Raw genomic sequence first — 18,237 nt, forward strand, 5'->3', positions numbered from 1 at the left:
ATGAAAGCACAACAACCCAAAACCTTTGGGACACTGTAAAAGCAGTGATAAGAGGAAGATTCATAGCAATACAGGCACACCTCAAGAAACAAACAAACAAAAAAAGTCAAATAAATAACCTAACTCTACACCTACAGCAACTGGAAAAGGAAGAAATGAAAAACCCCAGGGTTAGTAGAAGGAAAAATATCTTAAAAATTAGGGCAGAAATAATTGCAAAAGAAACAATAGAGACCATATCAAAAATCAACAAAGCCAAAAGCTGGTTCTTTGAGAGGATAAATAAAATTGACAAACCATTAGCCAGACTCATCAAGAAACAAAGGGAGAAAAATCAAATCAATAAAATTAGAAATGAAAATGGAGAGATCACAGCAGACAACAAAGAAATACAAAGGATCATAAGAGACTACAATTGGCAATTATATGCCAATAAAATGGACAACTTGGAAGAAATGGACAAATTCTTAGAAATGTACAACTTTTGGCTTTATTGATTTTTGCTATGGTGTCTTTTGTTTCTTTTGCATTTATTTCTGTCCTAATTTTATTATTTCTTTCCTTCTAGTAACCCTGGGGTTCTTCATTTCTCCCTTTTCTAGTTGCTTTTGGTGTAGAGTTAGGTTATTTATTTGACTTTTTTCTTACTTCTTGAGGTATGCCTGTGTTGCTATGAACCTTCCCCTTAGCACTGCTTTTACAGTGTTCCACAGGTTTGGGTTTGTTGTGTTTTCATTTTCATTCATTTCTATGCATATTTTGATTTCTTTTTTGATTTCTTCTGTGATTTGTTGGTTATTCAGCAGAGTGTTCATGATTCTTTCAGGAAGACAAATGAAAATTACTTGGGGTGTCATATGAGTTTTTAAAATTAATTAATTATTTTTTTAATAGGAGGATAATTGCTTTACAATGTTGTGTTGGTTTCTGCCTTACAACCACAGGACTCAGACATAACTGTATGTATCCCTCCCATATCTTCATCCCACCCCTCTAGGGTATCACCACTTTGAGAAGCAATTATTCTTAATTCATCTGTGATGAGCCACCAGAAGAATGTGATTTCCAAACATTTCTAATCTAAAGCTAGGAAAATTTTGAAGTAGGAAACAGTATATACTGTGTGAATATCAAGCTGATGAGAAAACTTAAAGACAATTACTAAAATGTGCATAGAGAAACTGAATCAAAATAAAAGGGAAATCTGAGGAAATAAATAGAAGAAGTAAGTTTTATTCTACAAAGATCAAAGCATTGCAATATCTGCTTCCAAGTCTTTGAGTCATGTGACCAAGAAAACATTCATTTTGTTCATGTAACTGGCAATTTTATACCTGGCATCTCCAAATAGAATCTCTTCAGAGACCTCTTTATGTCTTTGTTCCTCAGACTGTAGATGAAGGGATTCAGCATGGGCATGACCACAGTGTACATCACTGAGGCTGTTGCACTTGTGTGTGAGCTGTGTGCAACAGCAGGGCTAAAGTACACTCCTAAGACTGTACAATAAAATAAGGAGACAACTGAGAGGTGAGATGCACAGGTGGAAAATGCTTTATACTTCCCCTGAACTGATGAGATTCCAGTTATGGAGGAAACTATTTTAGAGTAAGAGTAGATTATGCCAGCAAAAGGGCAACCACCAAAGAGAGAAGTTGAAAAATAGATCACTATCTTATTGAGAAAAGTGTCAGAACAAGAAAGTTGTATCACCTGGTTGAGTTCACAGAAAAAGTGGTGGATTTCCAAGTTTGAAGAGAAGGACAATCGCAAAACCATAGAACTGTGTAACAAGGAATACATGATACTCATTATCCAGGACAGAAGAATCAGCAGTCCACAGAGCCGGGGGCTCATGATGACCATGTACTGCAGGGGTTGGCAAATGGCCATGTACCGATCATAGGCCATCACAGCCAGGAGAATGTCATCTAATCCTGCAAAGAATATGTAAAAATACATCTGGGTGACACAAGCTTCATAGGTGATAACTTTGCTCTGTGTCTGGATGTTCCACAACATATTTGGGATGGTGGTGGATGTGAAGCATATGTCTACAAAGGACAGGTTGGAGAGGAAGAAGTACATGGGGGTGTGGAGGCGGGAGTCTGAGCTAACAAGCAGGATGATGAGCAGGTTTCCAAACAGAGTGATCAGGTACATGGAGAGAAAAATCACAAATATGAGGGGCTGCTGTTCTGGTTCCTCTGAAAATTCCAAAAGAAGAAATTTTGGAATTTGTGTATTGTTCTCCAGCTCCATATGGCAAATGTGACTATTGGGAAAAAAAGAAAGCAACATGATTAATTTTCACTTAAATGGGCATACCTGAAATAGCTGAAATACTATAATTTCTATTTTGCAGGTAAGAAATTGATGTTAATATGTTGCATATATATGAATTTTTCTTGATGGTATACCTCATTTCATCTCTGACTAGAATTTTTATTGTCCCATTCTCAGTAAATTTACAAGTGTTTCGATCCCTGGGTCAGGAAGATCCCCTGGCAAAGGGCATGCCTACCGACTCCAGTGTTCTTGCCTGGAGAATTCCATGGACAGAGGATCCTGGCAGGCTACAGTTCATGGGGTCACAAAGAATCAGGCATGACTGAGCTACCAACACTTTCACTTTACAGTTTTAATGAGAAACTCTTTCATGCCTTTGAGAAACATGTATTGAGAGCCAACATGTCCCAAGCACAAAGAGGGATGCAGAAAACCAAATCTCCACATTCCAGGAATGGAGATAGATGATATTAAAATAAATATTTTATAAAATATGTCATAATGTGACAGATGTTATGAAGAAAATAAAACCAGATACAAAGGAGAGAGTAGTAGAAGGAGTTATTTTGCACTGAGTGTTCAGGCAAGTTCTGCAAACAAAGGGTTGTTTGAAGAGACATCAAGAAAGAGAGCAAAGCATTTAGTGTGATACCAGGAGAAGTGTGTTCCTGGAAGAGGGAGCTGCCACTGTAAAGGATTGGAGGAAGATGTTGATTCCACATGTTCAAATGCAAACAAGGAAGCCAGTAGGGCAAAGGGATAAGCAAGAAGTGGAGTGATCAGAGATGGTGTCAGGGATGCTAAGGAAAAGCATGGTCTCCCTGCTATAGCTGAACCTTCACTCCACAGAGAATCCCTCTTCCATGTTGTTCCCAGCACTTCAGAAATTTAGTTGCAAAGACACCCTGTGAATTGAAGGAAATCCTCTTCTTCGTACCACCTATTCACTGAGTTCTGGCCTCTCTCACCTTTTTATGTCACTTTAATATATGACCGGGTGCTTCTGCTTTAAGAACTGCTCTCACTCCGCAAGGCACAGACACACCGTGGCTTCCTGGACTATGTTACTGTCGTGATTTTCTCATTCAGAACCACCCTTCTTAGCCTATCTGTGGTGATAACTCAAGCTGGTCAGATCGGATTGTTTCTTCCAAAGAATTTTTAAAAGGTACCTAGAAATTCCACTTCATAAATTTCCAAGTAAGCAGTAAACTTGAGGTTAGTTTCTGTTTTGGCCACTTGATGCAAACAGCCAACTCATTGGAAAAGACCCTGATACTCAGAAAGATTGAGAACATAAGGAAAAGGGGGCAACAGAAGATGAAATGGTTGGATGGCATCACTGATTCAGTGGACATGAATTTGGGCAAACTCCAGGAGATGGTGAGGGACAAAGAAGCCTGGCATGCTGTAGTCCATGGAGTCACAAAGAATTGGAGACAACTTGTCAACTGAACAATGAAAACAACCCACCCAGTATTTAAAGAAATATAAAAAGTATTAGAGACAGATAGATATAATGAAGGAAAAAGATCTAATGAGTTCCAGTGCCCCTGAGAAAATGTGACTAAGAAAAATTTCCTCTGTTTGGGAACATTGCAAATTCAGCTACATATCCTTAATGCTCAGGTAAAATAATAAAGAAAAATATGTTTTTTTTTGCCAATGACAGAAAGAGTGATATATATGTAATGTGAAAAATCATATAGATTTAATACCCCAAGAGAAAAATAAGCAAAGGGAGTAAACTAAGAAATCAAAATGGAAACATGGAATACAACAAAATTTCTCTGTGTTATATTAATCAGTAGATTTGTTTGTCCTGAGTGTTTTTTGTATTATTTTACAAATTATATTTCTGTGATATGATACTGAATGAAGAAAGGCCTGTCTATTTTCTTATGGGAGATATTTTATTTATTATTCTTGTGCTTAATTTTTTTTAAATAAACCCAGTGGGTACAATTTAATTCTTGTTCTGGTCTTTGTCCAACATGCGAAGGTCTTTCCATACCATACCTATAAAGACTTATAAATGAAAAAAAAATTCATTCTGTTATTCTGGATAAATGTATGTGCATAATTTAAACCTGAGGACACTATGTTGTAGTCTGTGCTGTGCTGTGCTTAGTCACTGAGTTGTATCTGACTCTTTGCAACCCCGTGGACTGTAGCCCACCAGGCTCCTCTGTCCACTGGGACTCTCCAGACAAGAATACTGGAGTGGGTTGCCATGCCCTCCTCCAAGGGATCTTCCTAACCCAGGAATAAAAGCCAGGTCTCCTGCATTGCAGGCAAATTCTTTACTGTCTGAGCCACAAGGGAAGCCATTTTTGTCTACTGTACTGCAACTCTGTCACTATAATGCAATATCAGTAGAGACTTCAACTGCATTGCTCACTCAGTTTTTCCAAAGATATGTGAATATATGTACATTTATTTTAAAATGCACTTAAGAAAGTTAGAAATTATGAAATACAAAGAATAGCAAAAACTAAAAATAAAGGGTGATATTGCATAATTGTATTAAATAAAACTGAGTGGAACATCAAAACTGAAACATGATACATAATAACAGTCATTGGACAATTACAACATTAAGTAACAATTAATTAAGAAAAGACTTTGACTCAGGAGAATATAACATATGATTTACACAGAAATTTTAGCACATAGCAGATGTTTTGCTATTATTTGTTGAATGATTAGGAATTAGGTCCCCTTAGATATGAACACTATCCTATAGGAGCATTATATTTCAATTTGGTTGGAAAAGTCCAGATTGTTGAATAAAACTTGGCATAAATGGCTGTCAACCTGGAAGAAAATGAAGTGGTTCCTTATACAGCACATCTTTTAAAAAGGGACCAAATACCCCAAAAGTAAACAGTCTACTTTAGATGAACATGGTGGGAAGACTATCATAATTAAGGTGAGAAAATCAGAAGTAAGGAGAAAGACAGATTTGACTCCTATAAAACTTAACATTTTTTATCGTCAAAAACACCCAACCAAAAGTCAATTGCAGAACCAATAATTTGTCAGCATCATTGAAAATGCAGCTAATTGTTGAGTAATAGGCATAAAATATATAGATGTGTGATAATAAAAATTGACATGCTGATCAAATATATGAATCTTTACTCAAAGTGACTAATAGTTTAAAAATCACCAGGAAGTCTCATTCACAACCCTCAGCCTGGTGAAAACACTTACTGTAGATTGAGGTTGAAACTTCTAAACAGACATCACAGACATAAGGGGAATTCTGTAATTTTACTGGCAAAAATGTGATGTGGAGAACATTTTGGAAACTACCTGTGACAGCTCTTGATTGTGGAAGCATGAATATTCTTTAACTCAGAGTTCCTCCATCTCTGAACTACTGGACATTCTCTGGCAGACCATTCTCTGTGGTGGGGTATGCCCTGTATACTGTAGGATGTTTAGAAACATATTTGCCCATCATCTACCATTCATCAGTGTGATAGTGAAAAATGTCCACTCATATCACTAAGTGTCCCCTGGAGGACACAATTACCCTTGGTTGGGAAGCAGTTTTAAATTAACAAACTCCACATATTTTCATAATAATTTATAGCATACCTGCAAGTTGCTAAGAGACAGCAGATCTGAAAATTTCTCATCACAATAAAAAAATTGGAACTATGTGTGGTGACAGATGTTAACTAGATGTACTGTGGTGATCATTTAGTGATATAAACAAATACTGAATCAACATGATAAATGCATGTAACTCATATGTTGTTGTGTGTCAGAGAAAGGAAGTGAATGAAAGTGAAAGTCTCTCAGTTGTGTCTGACTCTTTGAGACCCCATGAACAGACAGTAGCTCACCAGGCTCCTCTGTCCATGGAATTCTCCAGGCAAGAATACTGAGTGGATTGCCATTTCCTTCTCCAGGGGATTTTCCCTTCTTAGGGATGAAACTCTGGTCTCCTGCATTGCAGGCAGATTCATTACCAACTGAGCCACAGTGTCAAATTACCCAAATTCTTTCTGAAAAGTGATGAAGAGAATGCTATATTTGACAGATTTGACTGAAAAAAATTATGAATGCTTATACAATCCACACAGATATATCTATACATATATAAAAGAACTAAATGATGTTCAGTTTTTTGTTTAAAAAGCTATAACCTTCAGAAAACCTTGAACATTTACCGTCTCTTAATGTTACTCTCCTCTGCTGTAAAAAATGAGGATAACAGTGCTACCTACGTTATAATATGGTAACGATGATAAATATAAAAATATGCTTGTTTCATGGTAAGCACTGAATAAAAATGAGCTATTATTTTTAAAAAAGCTATTCTTTCTTTCAAAGAATTGAATTTTAAAAAGGAATAATAGTACTCTGACACCACTATGTAAAACAAAAGTTACAGAGATATTTTTCAGTAGAGAAACACTCAATGCCTAACAAATCCACAAATATATTCAGCCTCACAGGTAATAAAGTAATTGAAAAGTAAACCTCTTGATATACATCTTTTCACCTATGTAACTACGTTTTTTTTTTCTTATGTGGATACCCACCGTGAGAGAAGATACTGTAATATGTAGGTTTCATTCACAGATGTTGCAAGGGTATATTTGCAAACAGTCTTCAGTTTAGATCTTTCTCCTCCACATGAAAACAGAATCTAATACATCCCATCTTACAATAAAAAGAAATGTCCTTACCTCATTGTATGACCCTCCAGATAATACCCTATTTGTCCACTCCTGTTAATCAACAAGATTCCTGGGCTCATGTTCTACTTTTACTGGTAGCAGTTTAGGCCTCCCATTCCTTCTTCTATTGGGCTTCCACTAACATGATTTAATTGTTAAAAGTGACACTCATGTTTCTAAGCACAGTGTTTACTTGGAAAGCCAGCAAACAGCCACAATGATCTTTGACCTCTGGGCTATGTTAGATTGGTCCTCAGGTGACCTCAGGTACACATTCCTGGCTTCCCTCCTCTCTGATCCTCTCCCGAAGTATCTGTGGAGCTCTCAGACTCACCTTCTTGGAAACTCTGCATAGAAGTTTTCCCTGAGAAGGTCAAAATCCCCCACCCCCTAAATAATTGGTGATGGAGACCAAAGTTTGTCCCTAAACAAGACAACAGCATTGGTCTCTCAGCCAGATTTAGGACTGTATAAGCGAGGACCATGTGCTATCCAACCACAGTGGCACAGGCTCAGGGACTGCAGCAGAGGACATATTTATAGCTTCCTGTGTCAGCTCATTAGGCATGTTTCCTCTTGTCACTCCAACCTCTGTATACATGATTTTCCTGGGAGATATTGGTCTGGACAGAATGGATTTTTTTCCTGCTGATTCTCTGTTCCTAGGAGACTGCATTATAAGCTAGGTGAATTCAATTTTTATCACTCCTTCTCGTTTAACTCTTCTGCTTCCAAAAGGCTAAGCCTCCCAGAACCTCATTACATCCCTGAGTTCAAATTTTCTCATATGGGCATATGTCTTGACTAGATCTTTAGGGTCTTCAGTGATTTGATTAGTGGTTGCAATACAACCCCTGAAATATCTGAGAATTACTATTTCTCTTTTCAAAATGGGGGTTAACTCCAATTCTTTAATGTAAAACTTGGATATTAAAATCTTTGGTTTCAAGAAAGTTTTACAAAGGCAATAAGGACTTCCTACTGATAGTAACATCTGTCATGTACCCCTCATTATAAAACATTAAAATTGTATAAGATATATTTAGATGCTGTTCTGTAACACTAGTTTAGAACATTACAGGGACTGTCAAGTTTAATCTTGATAACTGAGTGTTCTATGAGTTAGAATGTATAAGAACTCCATTCAACACTGCAGAAATGGTACTCAGAGGGATTTAATGTTCGGCTTAAAGGTATAAACTAAGTAAGGGATGGAATCTTGGTTGGAATTGGCCAAGATACTTTCAGGTCTCAAACTCTGGTCAGTGATTTTCAATCAGAGATGATTTTGTCCCTGGGGATATTTGACAATGCCTAAAGGATGCTCCTAATCCCCAGTATACACCAGGATAGCACCCTGTACCTTTCCTGCCTCAAATGCCAACAGTGATAATGTGTGTGTGTTTAGTTGCTCATTTGTGTCTGACTCTTTGCGATGCCATGGACTGTAGCTCACCAGGCTCCTCTGTTGGTGGGATTTCCCAGGTAAGAATATTGGAGTTGATTGCCATTTCCTTCTCCAGGGGATTTTCTCCACCCTGGGATCAAAGGGTCACCTGTGTTGCAGGTGGATTCCATACCATCTGAGTCACCAAGGAAGCCTGTAAGAAGGTAAGGAAATCTATCTTTAGACCAGAACTTCTATAGGTTCTTTGTGCATACAAATCACCAAGGTTTGTGGTTCAAATGCACATCGTGACTCATCAGGTCTCTAGAGGGCCCAGGGACTGTCTTTGCAGCAAAATCTTATGTGTTGAAGCTGCAGGTCTTGTTCTGTGGACCACAGTTTGGATATCATTGCAGTGGCCCTGTGTTAGAGTCAAGTACACATAGCTTTAGTCTTCTCCATGAAGGGTCTTTTATGTACAAATTTTGAAAGAATCATTTTCACTCACTTCATAGGTGATGATAATTGTGTCCAGATCTCTAAAATATTATAGCTCTTGAGTGACATCAAATAAAATATATATTAAAAAGACTTTAATGGGTTCTAGTGCACTGGGACGACCCAGAGGGATGGTATGGGGAGGGAGGAGGGAGGAGGGTTCAGGATGGGGAGCACATGTATACCTATGGCAGATTCATTTTAATATTTGGCAAAACTAATACAATTATGTAAACTTTAAAAATAAAATAAAATTAAAAAAAAAAAAAGACTTTAGGTCCTCCCTGGTGGCCCAGTGGCTAAGATTCCACATTCCCGACACATGGAGCCAGGAATCAATCCCTAATTGGGGAACTAGATCCCATATGCTACTTAGAGTTCTCATACCACATCTAAAAAAAGATCCTGCACACCTCAACTAAGACATGCCACAGCAAAATAATTTTTAAAAGGGGGAAAAAAGAAGATTTTAGGGTAGGCAGCATAAGGGATTCCAAAAGATTTGATATCCTAAACCAAAGAACTTTGGAATATATTTGTTACATAACAAGGTAATTGAGACAGTAGATGTGATTCCCTGGTGGCTCAGAGGTTAAAGTGTCTGCCTGCAATGTGGGAGACCTGGGTTCGATCCCTGGGTCAGGAAGATTCCCTGGAGAAGGAAATGGCAACCCACTCCAGTATTCTTGCCCGGAGAATCCCATGGATGGAGGAGCCTGATGGGCTACAGTCCACGGGGTCGCAAAGAGTCAGACATGACTGAGTGACTTCATTTTCATTTTACTTTCATATTTAAGATAAGAAGATTATCCCAGATTATCCACCTTGAAAGTGAAAGTAGCTCAGTCTTGTCTGACTCTTTGTGACCAGTTCTCCAGGGCAGAATTCTGGAGTCGGTAGCCTTTCCCTTCTCCAGGGATCTTCCCAACCCAGGGATCAAACCCAGGTCTCTTACATTGCAGACAGATCCTTTGCCAACTGAGCTATCAGGGATGTAAACACAATGATCCTCTAAATGTGGAAGACAGAGGAAAAATTGGGGTCAGAGATTTGAAGATGCTGTGCTTCTGGCACTGCAGATGGAGGAAGGATCATAAGCCAATGTATGAAGATGTCCTCTGGAAACTGGAATAGAAGAAGGAATTCATTCTCACCTGGAACATCTTAAAAGATCCAAACTCTCCAGATGTCTTGATTTAAGGCCATTAAAAATCTATTTTAGGCTTCTGACCTCTAGAGGTTTAAGATAGAATGTTTATTTAAGTCACAGTCTGTTAATTTCTTACAGCAGCAGGAGGCATCTAATACAGATACTTAACCAAGAAAATATTGTTGCCAGGAAATGAGTTTAAGCTTCTCAAATCATTCACCCTTGGCATGTCATTCTATATTGAAATCCCTTTTCAATAAAAGAAATTAGAGTTAATTTGGAGATATTCAATACCATTACCTGGTATAGAAAATTTCTTGTTACATAATGTAAATGTGGTTCTGACTTCAAAGGCTTTGGGAATTTAAGGTAGTAAAAAAATAATCCCTTATTCAAATTAAAGTAATACATTCTACTTTATATCTTCTAGGTTGTGTTTATTCAAATGTCATACCCTTCAATCTCTCTCAGGTTTTGAGTCTATGTATATATGCATATGTGTGAATGTGTTTAGTTGACAGAATGATATGTACAAATGCACACACATACATACATTCACACACTAGCTATTTTTGAATGCTTTCTTTGGACTCATCAAAATAAATCAATGTATATCTAACATTCATTTATTCCTTATAGCATGCACCTTAATTAAGGTTTACTATTAAGGTTGTGCACATTTTGAACTCTAAAAAATGAACCATGTAGTGTGTACTGCTAATTTTTGAAATTTAACAAATTGTATAGTTTAAAACTTGCAGTTAGTTGTATGTAATTATACTTCAATGAATTAGTTAGAATTTAAAACTTCTGGTTTTGCATGATTCAAGGTAGTAAATAAATCCCATGTAGTTGATTCACACCTAAGATTGGGAGATATCTCTTCTACCAAGGAAGAAAACAAAGTGTCCTATATGGATATAAGAACAGTCAAATTAAAATAAAGCAGTTAACATTAGACAAACCACTTTTTTTTCTGTAAATTAAAGACTAACCTACAAAGGTCCATATAGTCAAAGCTATAGTGTTTCCATAGAAAACATGGATGGATATGAGAGTGAACCATAAGGAAGGGTGAACCACAAAGAAAGTTGAACCATGAAGAATGCCGAAGAATTGGTGCTTTCAATCTGTGGTGCTGGGGAAAACTCTTGAGAGTCATTTGGACTGCAAGGACATCAAACCAGTCAATTCTAAAGGAAATCAACCCTGAGTGTTCATTGGAAGGACAGATGCTGAAGCTGAATTTCCAATACTTTGGCCACCTGATATGAAGAGCCAACTCATTGGTAAAGACCCTGATGCTGGGAAAGACTGAAGGCAGGAAGAGTAGGGGGCAACAGAGGATGAGATGGTTGGATGGCATCAACAGCTCAATGGACATGACTTTGAGCAAACTTCAGGAGCTAATCAAGGACAGGGAAGCCTGCATGCTGCAGTCCATGGGGTCACAAAGAGTCAGACATGACTGAGTGACTCAACAACTACTACATATATAAAAGGAAGAAATTGGCATAAAGTGGCTCAAGAGAGAAGAGCACTACAACCACACACAACATCACGGAGGAGCCTTTAAAACATGAAATAGAGCCTGACAGCAGACACATGAAGAAGAGATAACCTGTCTCAGAACATCACCCCATCATATATTCCTATGTGATAATAAGGGAATTATTATCCATTTGCTCTTAGGACATCTTGTTATGCAGCAACAAACTGATATAATAATCCAAGTGAAGAAAACTGAGGAAATTAAAATAATATATTGCTTCTCATTCTAGGCAGTTCTAATATTGAATAACACTCTGTTTTTCCAGTCTATTTCTTATAACTGTGACTCCATTAAAAAGTAACTCCACTGAGATTTTATTTATTTATTTATTTACTTTAATTGGAAGCTAATTACTTTATAATATTGTATTGGTTTTGCCAACATCAACATGAATCCGCCACAGGTGTACACGTGTTCCCCATCCTGAACTCCCCTCCCACCTCTCTCCCCATCCAATCCTTCATGGTCATCCCAGTGTACCAGCCCCGAATATCCTGTATCATGCATTGAAACTGGATGGGCAATTTGTTTCACATATGATATTATACATGTTTCAATGCCATTCTCCCAAATCTTCCCACCCTTGCCCTCTCCCACAGAGTCCAAAGCACTCTTCTATACATGTGTGTCTCTTTTGCTGCCTCGCATACAGGGTTATCATTACCATCTTTCTAAATTCCATATATATGCATTAGTATACTGTATTGGTGTTTTTCTTTCTGGCTTACTTCACTCTGTATAATAGGCTCCAGTTTCATCCATCTAATTAGAACTGATTCAAATGTATTCTTTTTAATGGCTGAGTAATACTCCACTGTGTATAGGTACCACAGCTTTCTTATCCATTTGTCTGCTGATGGACATCTAGGTTGCTTCCATGTCCTGGCTATTATAAACAGTGCTGCAATGAACATTGGGGTACATGTATCTCTTTCAATTCTGGTTTCCTCGGTGTGTATGCCCAGCAGTGGGATTGCTGGGTTGTATGGCAGTTCTATTTCCAGTTTTTTAAGGAATCTCCACACTGTTCTCCATAGTGGCTGTACTAGTTTGCATTCCCACCAACAGTGTAAGTGGGTTCCCTTTTCTCCACACCCTCTTCAACGTTTATTGCTTGTAGACTTTTGGATGGCAGCCATTCTGACTGGCATGAAATGGTACCTCATAGTGGTTTTGACTTGCATTTCTCTGCTAATAAGTGATGTTGAGTATCTTTTCATGTTCTGTTTTGTGTTTGCTATTGTTTTTTTTTTTCCCTTTGCCTTAGGAGACACATTGAAAGTAAAAAAAAGAAATAATGCTATGATTTATGTCGAAGAGTCTTTTAACTTCTCACCCAGGAGATTCATGATTTGTCTGATGTTTAGATCTTTATACCATTTTGACTTTATTTTTGTACATGATATTGGAAAGTATTCTAATTTCATGTTTTTGCAGATCATTATTCAGTTTTCCCAGCATCACTTATTGAAGAGATTGTCTATTCTCCATTGTATATTTTCAATGTCTGTCTCATAGATTAATTGACCAAAAGTATTTGGGTATATTGCTAGCCCCTCTGTTCTGTTCCACTGATCTATATGTCTGCTTTAGCGATGGTACCATGATGTTTTGTTTACTGTAGCTTCCAACTATAGTCTGAAGTCAAGGAGAGACTTGATATCTCTACCTCTATTTGGAGAAAGAGAGAATGAAAGAAAATGGAGAAAGAGTGAGATGGAGAAAGAATGAGGATTTCTTTAATGTCTAATAGAAAATACAGTACAGGTAGCTCTTCAGTTTTACAAATCTATTTGATTTGCTGAATTATGGAAAGCAAAGCAAGAATAATTTGAGTTCAGAAAAAAACTATAATTTTCATAAATAATTATATTATTATTATTCTGTGAATTAGTAATCAAATCAGTGGAGAAAAGATGAAAGCACCTATGCATATATGTTTAAATATCTTTATAGTTAAGGCTTTAGTTTTTATTCTGAATATTTTATTTCCATTTGTACATCACCTAAAGATACATACTTGAACAAGTGTATATCCTATGGTGTAAATTTAGCTGATGTGTGCATGCTCGGTCACTCAGTTGTGTCTGACTCCTTATGATTCCATGGGCTGTAGCCTACCAGGCTCTTCTGTCCATGGGATTCTCCAGACAAGAATACTGGAGTGGATTGCCATTTCCTCTTACAGGGGATATTCCTGACCCAGGGATGGAAAAAGTGTTTCTTGTGTCTCCTGTGTTTCAGGTGGATTCTTTACCACTGAGCCACTACAGAAGCCTATGTAGCTGGTATAGCAATATTAATTAATGCAAAACATCATGCAAAGGGTTGTAGTAGTCAGATTTTCTGTGATAACAAATAACTTTTCAAATCACAACACCTTAAAATAGCAAGTTTATTTATTATCACTTTAGATGCAGCATACTATAAGATATCTATGACTCTGACCTGACCATGCTAGGCTACATGCACATCTTCATTCTGGGAGCCATGCAAATGGATTTTATATGAGAGGTCCTTATGTGGGAGGTGCCCATTCTCATGATGGAGGGGGACAGTAATACAAAGGGTGTAATCTCATAAAGCTTTCCCAGGCGGCTCAGTAGTAAAGAATCCTGCCAATGAAGAAGATACAGGAGACACAGTTCTAATCCATTAATCAGGAAGATTCCATGGAGGAGGAAATGGCAACCCTCTCCAATATTGTTGGCTGGAAAATCCCATGGACAGAAGAGTCTGGTGGGTACAGTCTACAAGGTCGCAAAGAGTCAGACATGACTTAGCAACTGAGCATGCATGGACTCCTACAAAGCTCCTTACAGCTTATCCTTAGACACTGAGCATGTCAACTCTGCCCACATTCCACAGACTCAAGGGTGTCACATGTCCAAGTTCTAAGCTGAAGAGTGGTGACATGCACTCCTCCCACACTTTCAAATCACAAAGGAATGGATGGGTGAGTAAGATATCCTAAGGTAATGAGAAGGTGAATCACAAATGGTGAAGAATAAGACAAATTCAATTTGCAGAAGAAACAAACAAGCAAGCATTTCATATTCCTATTGGTATCAAATGTTTATGAATTCTATACTATAAACTTGCAACAAAGGAAGATAAGAAGGGCTGGTGGAAACTATAATTCACCAAGGAATATGAGCTTTACACACATTGTTGTTCAGTTGCCTAGTCATGTCCAACTCTTTGTGATCCCATGGACGACAGCACACCAGGCCTCCCTCACCATCTCCCAAAGTTTGCCCAAGTTCATATCCATTGCAACAGTGATGCCAATCAGCCATCTCATCCTCTGATGCCCTCTTCTTCTTCTGCCCTCAATCTTTGCAAGCATCAGGGACTTTTCCAATGCGTTAGCTATTCGAATCAGGTGACCAAAATGCTGGATCTTAGTTTCAGCATCAGTCCTTCTAGTGAGTATTCAGAGTTGATTTCCCTTGAGATTGACGGATTTGATCTCCTTATTGTTCAAGCAACTCTCAAGAGTCTTCTCCAGAACCACAGTTAGAAGGCATTAATTCTTTGGCATTCTGCCTTCCTTAAGGTCCAGCTCTCACAACTGTACATGACAGCTGGGGAAATTATAGCCTTGACACATATGAGTAGATTACAGAAGCAAAGTAAAAAAGCTTGAAAAAGTCTAATTTTTTTTTTTTTTAAACTGAACTGGTACAGAGTCAGCATGAGGGGCTCTGAGTTTAGGTCCCCACATGGAAAAAAGCATGTAATGGTGGCTCTTAAAACTCTCTGCTCCCTGCATGGGACCCTGGGAGATCTTTAAGATGGCGACTCTGTCTCCTAGATCAGGTAATGGGCTCACTTCTTAGCCCAGTAGATTTTCTGGAGTCCCAGTGATCTTAGTAAATGTGGAGCTCAGACATAGTTATTACAGCTTCTTGTTGATCTGTACCTGCTATGTGCCAGGTAATTTCCTGTGAGCTCTACATTATCAACCTCTCAACTCCTTAGGCAGCATTACCCCAGTTTATAGATAAGGAAACAAATGTCTGAAAGGTTTATTTCCTGTTAAGAGGGAAATACTCAAGGAGCTCATGTAAGCTTGTGTATGCAGAAGCTGAAGGATTGAGTCCACCATTTACATCAGACATGAGGTGGGGAGGAAAATTCTTGATGGACAAGAGCTTAAACTACCTACACCTGACTCTTAACACTGGACCACAGTCTTGATACTCACACAGTGGTCCACAGAACAGGACCTGCAACATCAACAACATCTGGAAGACTATTATAAATAAAGAATTTCTGTGATACCCTAGTTCTCTCAAATCAAAATCTGTATTTAAATACTATGCCCTGGTGATTCATATACACATTGATATTAGAAAACTGCTTGTTTAGAATAGTGTTTCTCAACTCACCACTATTGACATTTGTGCTGGATAATTCCCTATAATGAGAGCTGTCCTGTGTTTTGCAGTTTGCTGGACTGCCTCCCTGGTCTCATCACACCACATGCCAGTAGCATGTCCCCAGATGTAACAATCAAAACTTTCTCCAGATATTGCCAAGGGCCTTCTGGAGGCAAAGTAATCTCTGATTTAGAACCACTCACCTAAAGCAAGAGAACTAGAAATAGATTGTGTAATAATCAAAGCACACACCTTAATCAGCTTCTAAACTTGGGACTTTCAATTGTGGTGCTACACTCTTGAGAATTCCTTGGACAGGAAGGATATTAAACTTTGTTTTAAATCCTAAAACCTTAGAATTAAGTCAATCCTAAAGGAAATCAGAGTACATCATGAGAAATGCTGGACTGGAAGAAACACAAGATGGAATCAAGATTGCCGGGAGAAATATTAATAACCTCAGATATGCAGATAACACCACCCTTATGGCAGAAAGTGAAGAGGAACTAAAAAGCCTCTTGATGAAAGTGAAAGAGGAGAGTGAAAAAGGTGGCTTAAAGCTCAACATTCAGAAAACAAAGATCATGGCATCTAGTCCCATCACTTCATGGGAAATAAATGGGGAAACAGTGGAAACAGTGTCAGATTTTATTTCTTTGGGCTCCAAAATCACTGCAGATGGTGACTGAAGCCATGAAATTAAAAGACGCTTACTCCTTGAAAGAAAAGTTATGACCAACCTAGATAACATATTCAAAAGCAGAGATATTACTTTGCCAACAAAGGTCCGTCTAGTCAAGGCTATGGTTTTTCCTGTGGTCATGTATGGATGTGAGAGTTGGACTGTGAAGAAGGCTGAGCACCGAAGAATTGATGCTTTTGAACTGTGGTGTTGGAGAAGATTCTTGAGAGTCCCTTGGACTGCAAGGAGATCCAACTAGTCCATTGTGAAGGAGATCAGCCCTGGGATTTCTTTGGAGGCAATGATGCTGAAGCTGAAACTCCAGTACTTTGGCCACCTCATGCGAAGAGCTGACTCATTGGAAAAGACTCTGATGCTGAGAGGGATTGGGGGCAGGAGGAAAAGGTGATGACAGAGGATGAGATGGCTGGATGGCATCACCGACTCGATGGATGTGAGTCTGAGTGAACTCTGGGAGTTTGTGATGGACAGGGAGGCCTGGTGTGCTGGGATTCATGGGGTCGCAAAGAGTCGGACACGACTGAGCAACTGAACTGAACTGAACTGAAAGGAAATCAACCCTGAATATTCATTGGAAGGACTGATGTTAAAGCTGAAGCTCCAATACTTTGGCCACCTGATGGGAAGAGCTGACTCATTGGTAAAGACCATGATGCTGGGACAGATTGAGGACAAGAGGAGAATGGGACAACAGAGGATGAGATGGTTGGATGGTATCATCGACTCAATGGACATAAGTTTGAGCAAACTCTAGGAGACAGTAGAGGAAAGGGAAGCCTGGTGTGCTACAGTCTGTGGGGTTGAAAAGAGTCAGATATTACTGAGCGACTGAACAACAATAGCAACAACTTTGGGCCAGTCACCTAATTCTGAAAATTGAGAAGGAAGGTCAGAATTGCATAGCCCTCATAGGATGGACCTTGCAAAAAAATAAACGGGACAATATGTGTAAGATTCTAACCCCAGCCCACCATATATTAAATGATCTAAACTTTTCTCTTATAATTTTTCATAAATGTTTCATAAATAAGAGAAAATGCCAGCTTTTTATTTGTAATAAAAGGATGAAACTGCTAACTGATATGTCAAAAGCATTATGAAATCAAAAATTATTTTTACCTATGGTTTTTAAAGCAAAGGAACACAGTTCACTAATTTATTAAAGAAACATAGTAAATTTCTGGTGGTATTGGGGGCTGTGTTCCCACCACAAGTCAATCCTTTTGAGATGCAAGTGAATTAGTCAGGTTCCTCAGCCTTAGATTTGGAGAAAACTTGGTCTAAGGGTTTTGTAAAAAGTTTAAATGTTAACTGGAAATCAGAAGTGTTGATGGAATAGTGTGATAATAAAAATTAAATACACCTGATGTTTAAGCTCATCTCTTGGGAACTGCAAATCAGCAGGAAAATTTTCCCATTTTATCCAGACCAGTTCCTATGGGCAAATGTGCTCAGAAGTAAGAGTAACAGTGGAAAATGTGTTAATGAGCAGATGTGGTGAGCAGATAAAGAATATATAGAGCTGTAAATGTCTCCACTGTTGTAATGTCTGAGCAGTTCCCCCTTGATCTGAAGC

At 38.3% G+C, this 18,237-nt stretch overlaps 1 protein-coding gene across 1 annotated transcript; it reads right to left on the bottom strand.

Moving 5' to 3' along the window:
• Nucleotides 1-1,311: 1,311 nt before the first annotated feature.
• On the bottom strand, nucleotides 1,312-2,262 carry LOC139183955 (olfactory receptor-like protein OLF4). The gene has a single exon (XM_070792255.1). It carries the CDS (start codon nucleotides 2,260-2,262, stop codon nucleotides 1,312-1,314), a length of 951 nt encoding a protein of 316 aa, XP_070648356.1.
• Nucleotides 2,263-18,237: the final 15,975 nt, after the last annotated feature.

Source organism: Bos indicus, chromosome 7, assembly GCF_029378745.1.
Source record: "Bos indicus isolate NIAB-ARS_2022 breed Sahiwal x Tharparkar chromosome 7, NIAB-ARS_B.indTharparkar_mat_pri_1.0, whole genome shotgun sequence".
NCBI lineage: Eukaryota > Metazoa > Chordata > Mammalia > Artiodactyla > Bovidae > Bos > Bos indicus.

Excerpts from the sequence above, each read along its gene's own strand:
- LOC139183955 (XM_070792255.1), bottom strand. The coding sequence starts at position 2,262 with ATGGAGCTGGAGAACAATACACAAATTCCAAAATTTCTTCTTTTGGAA.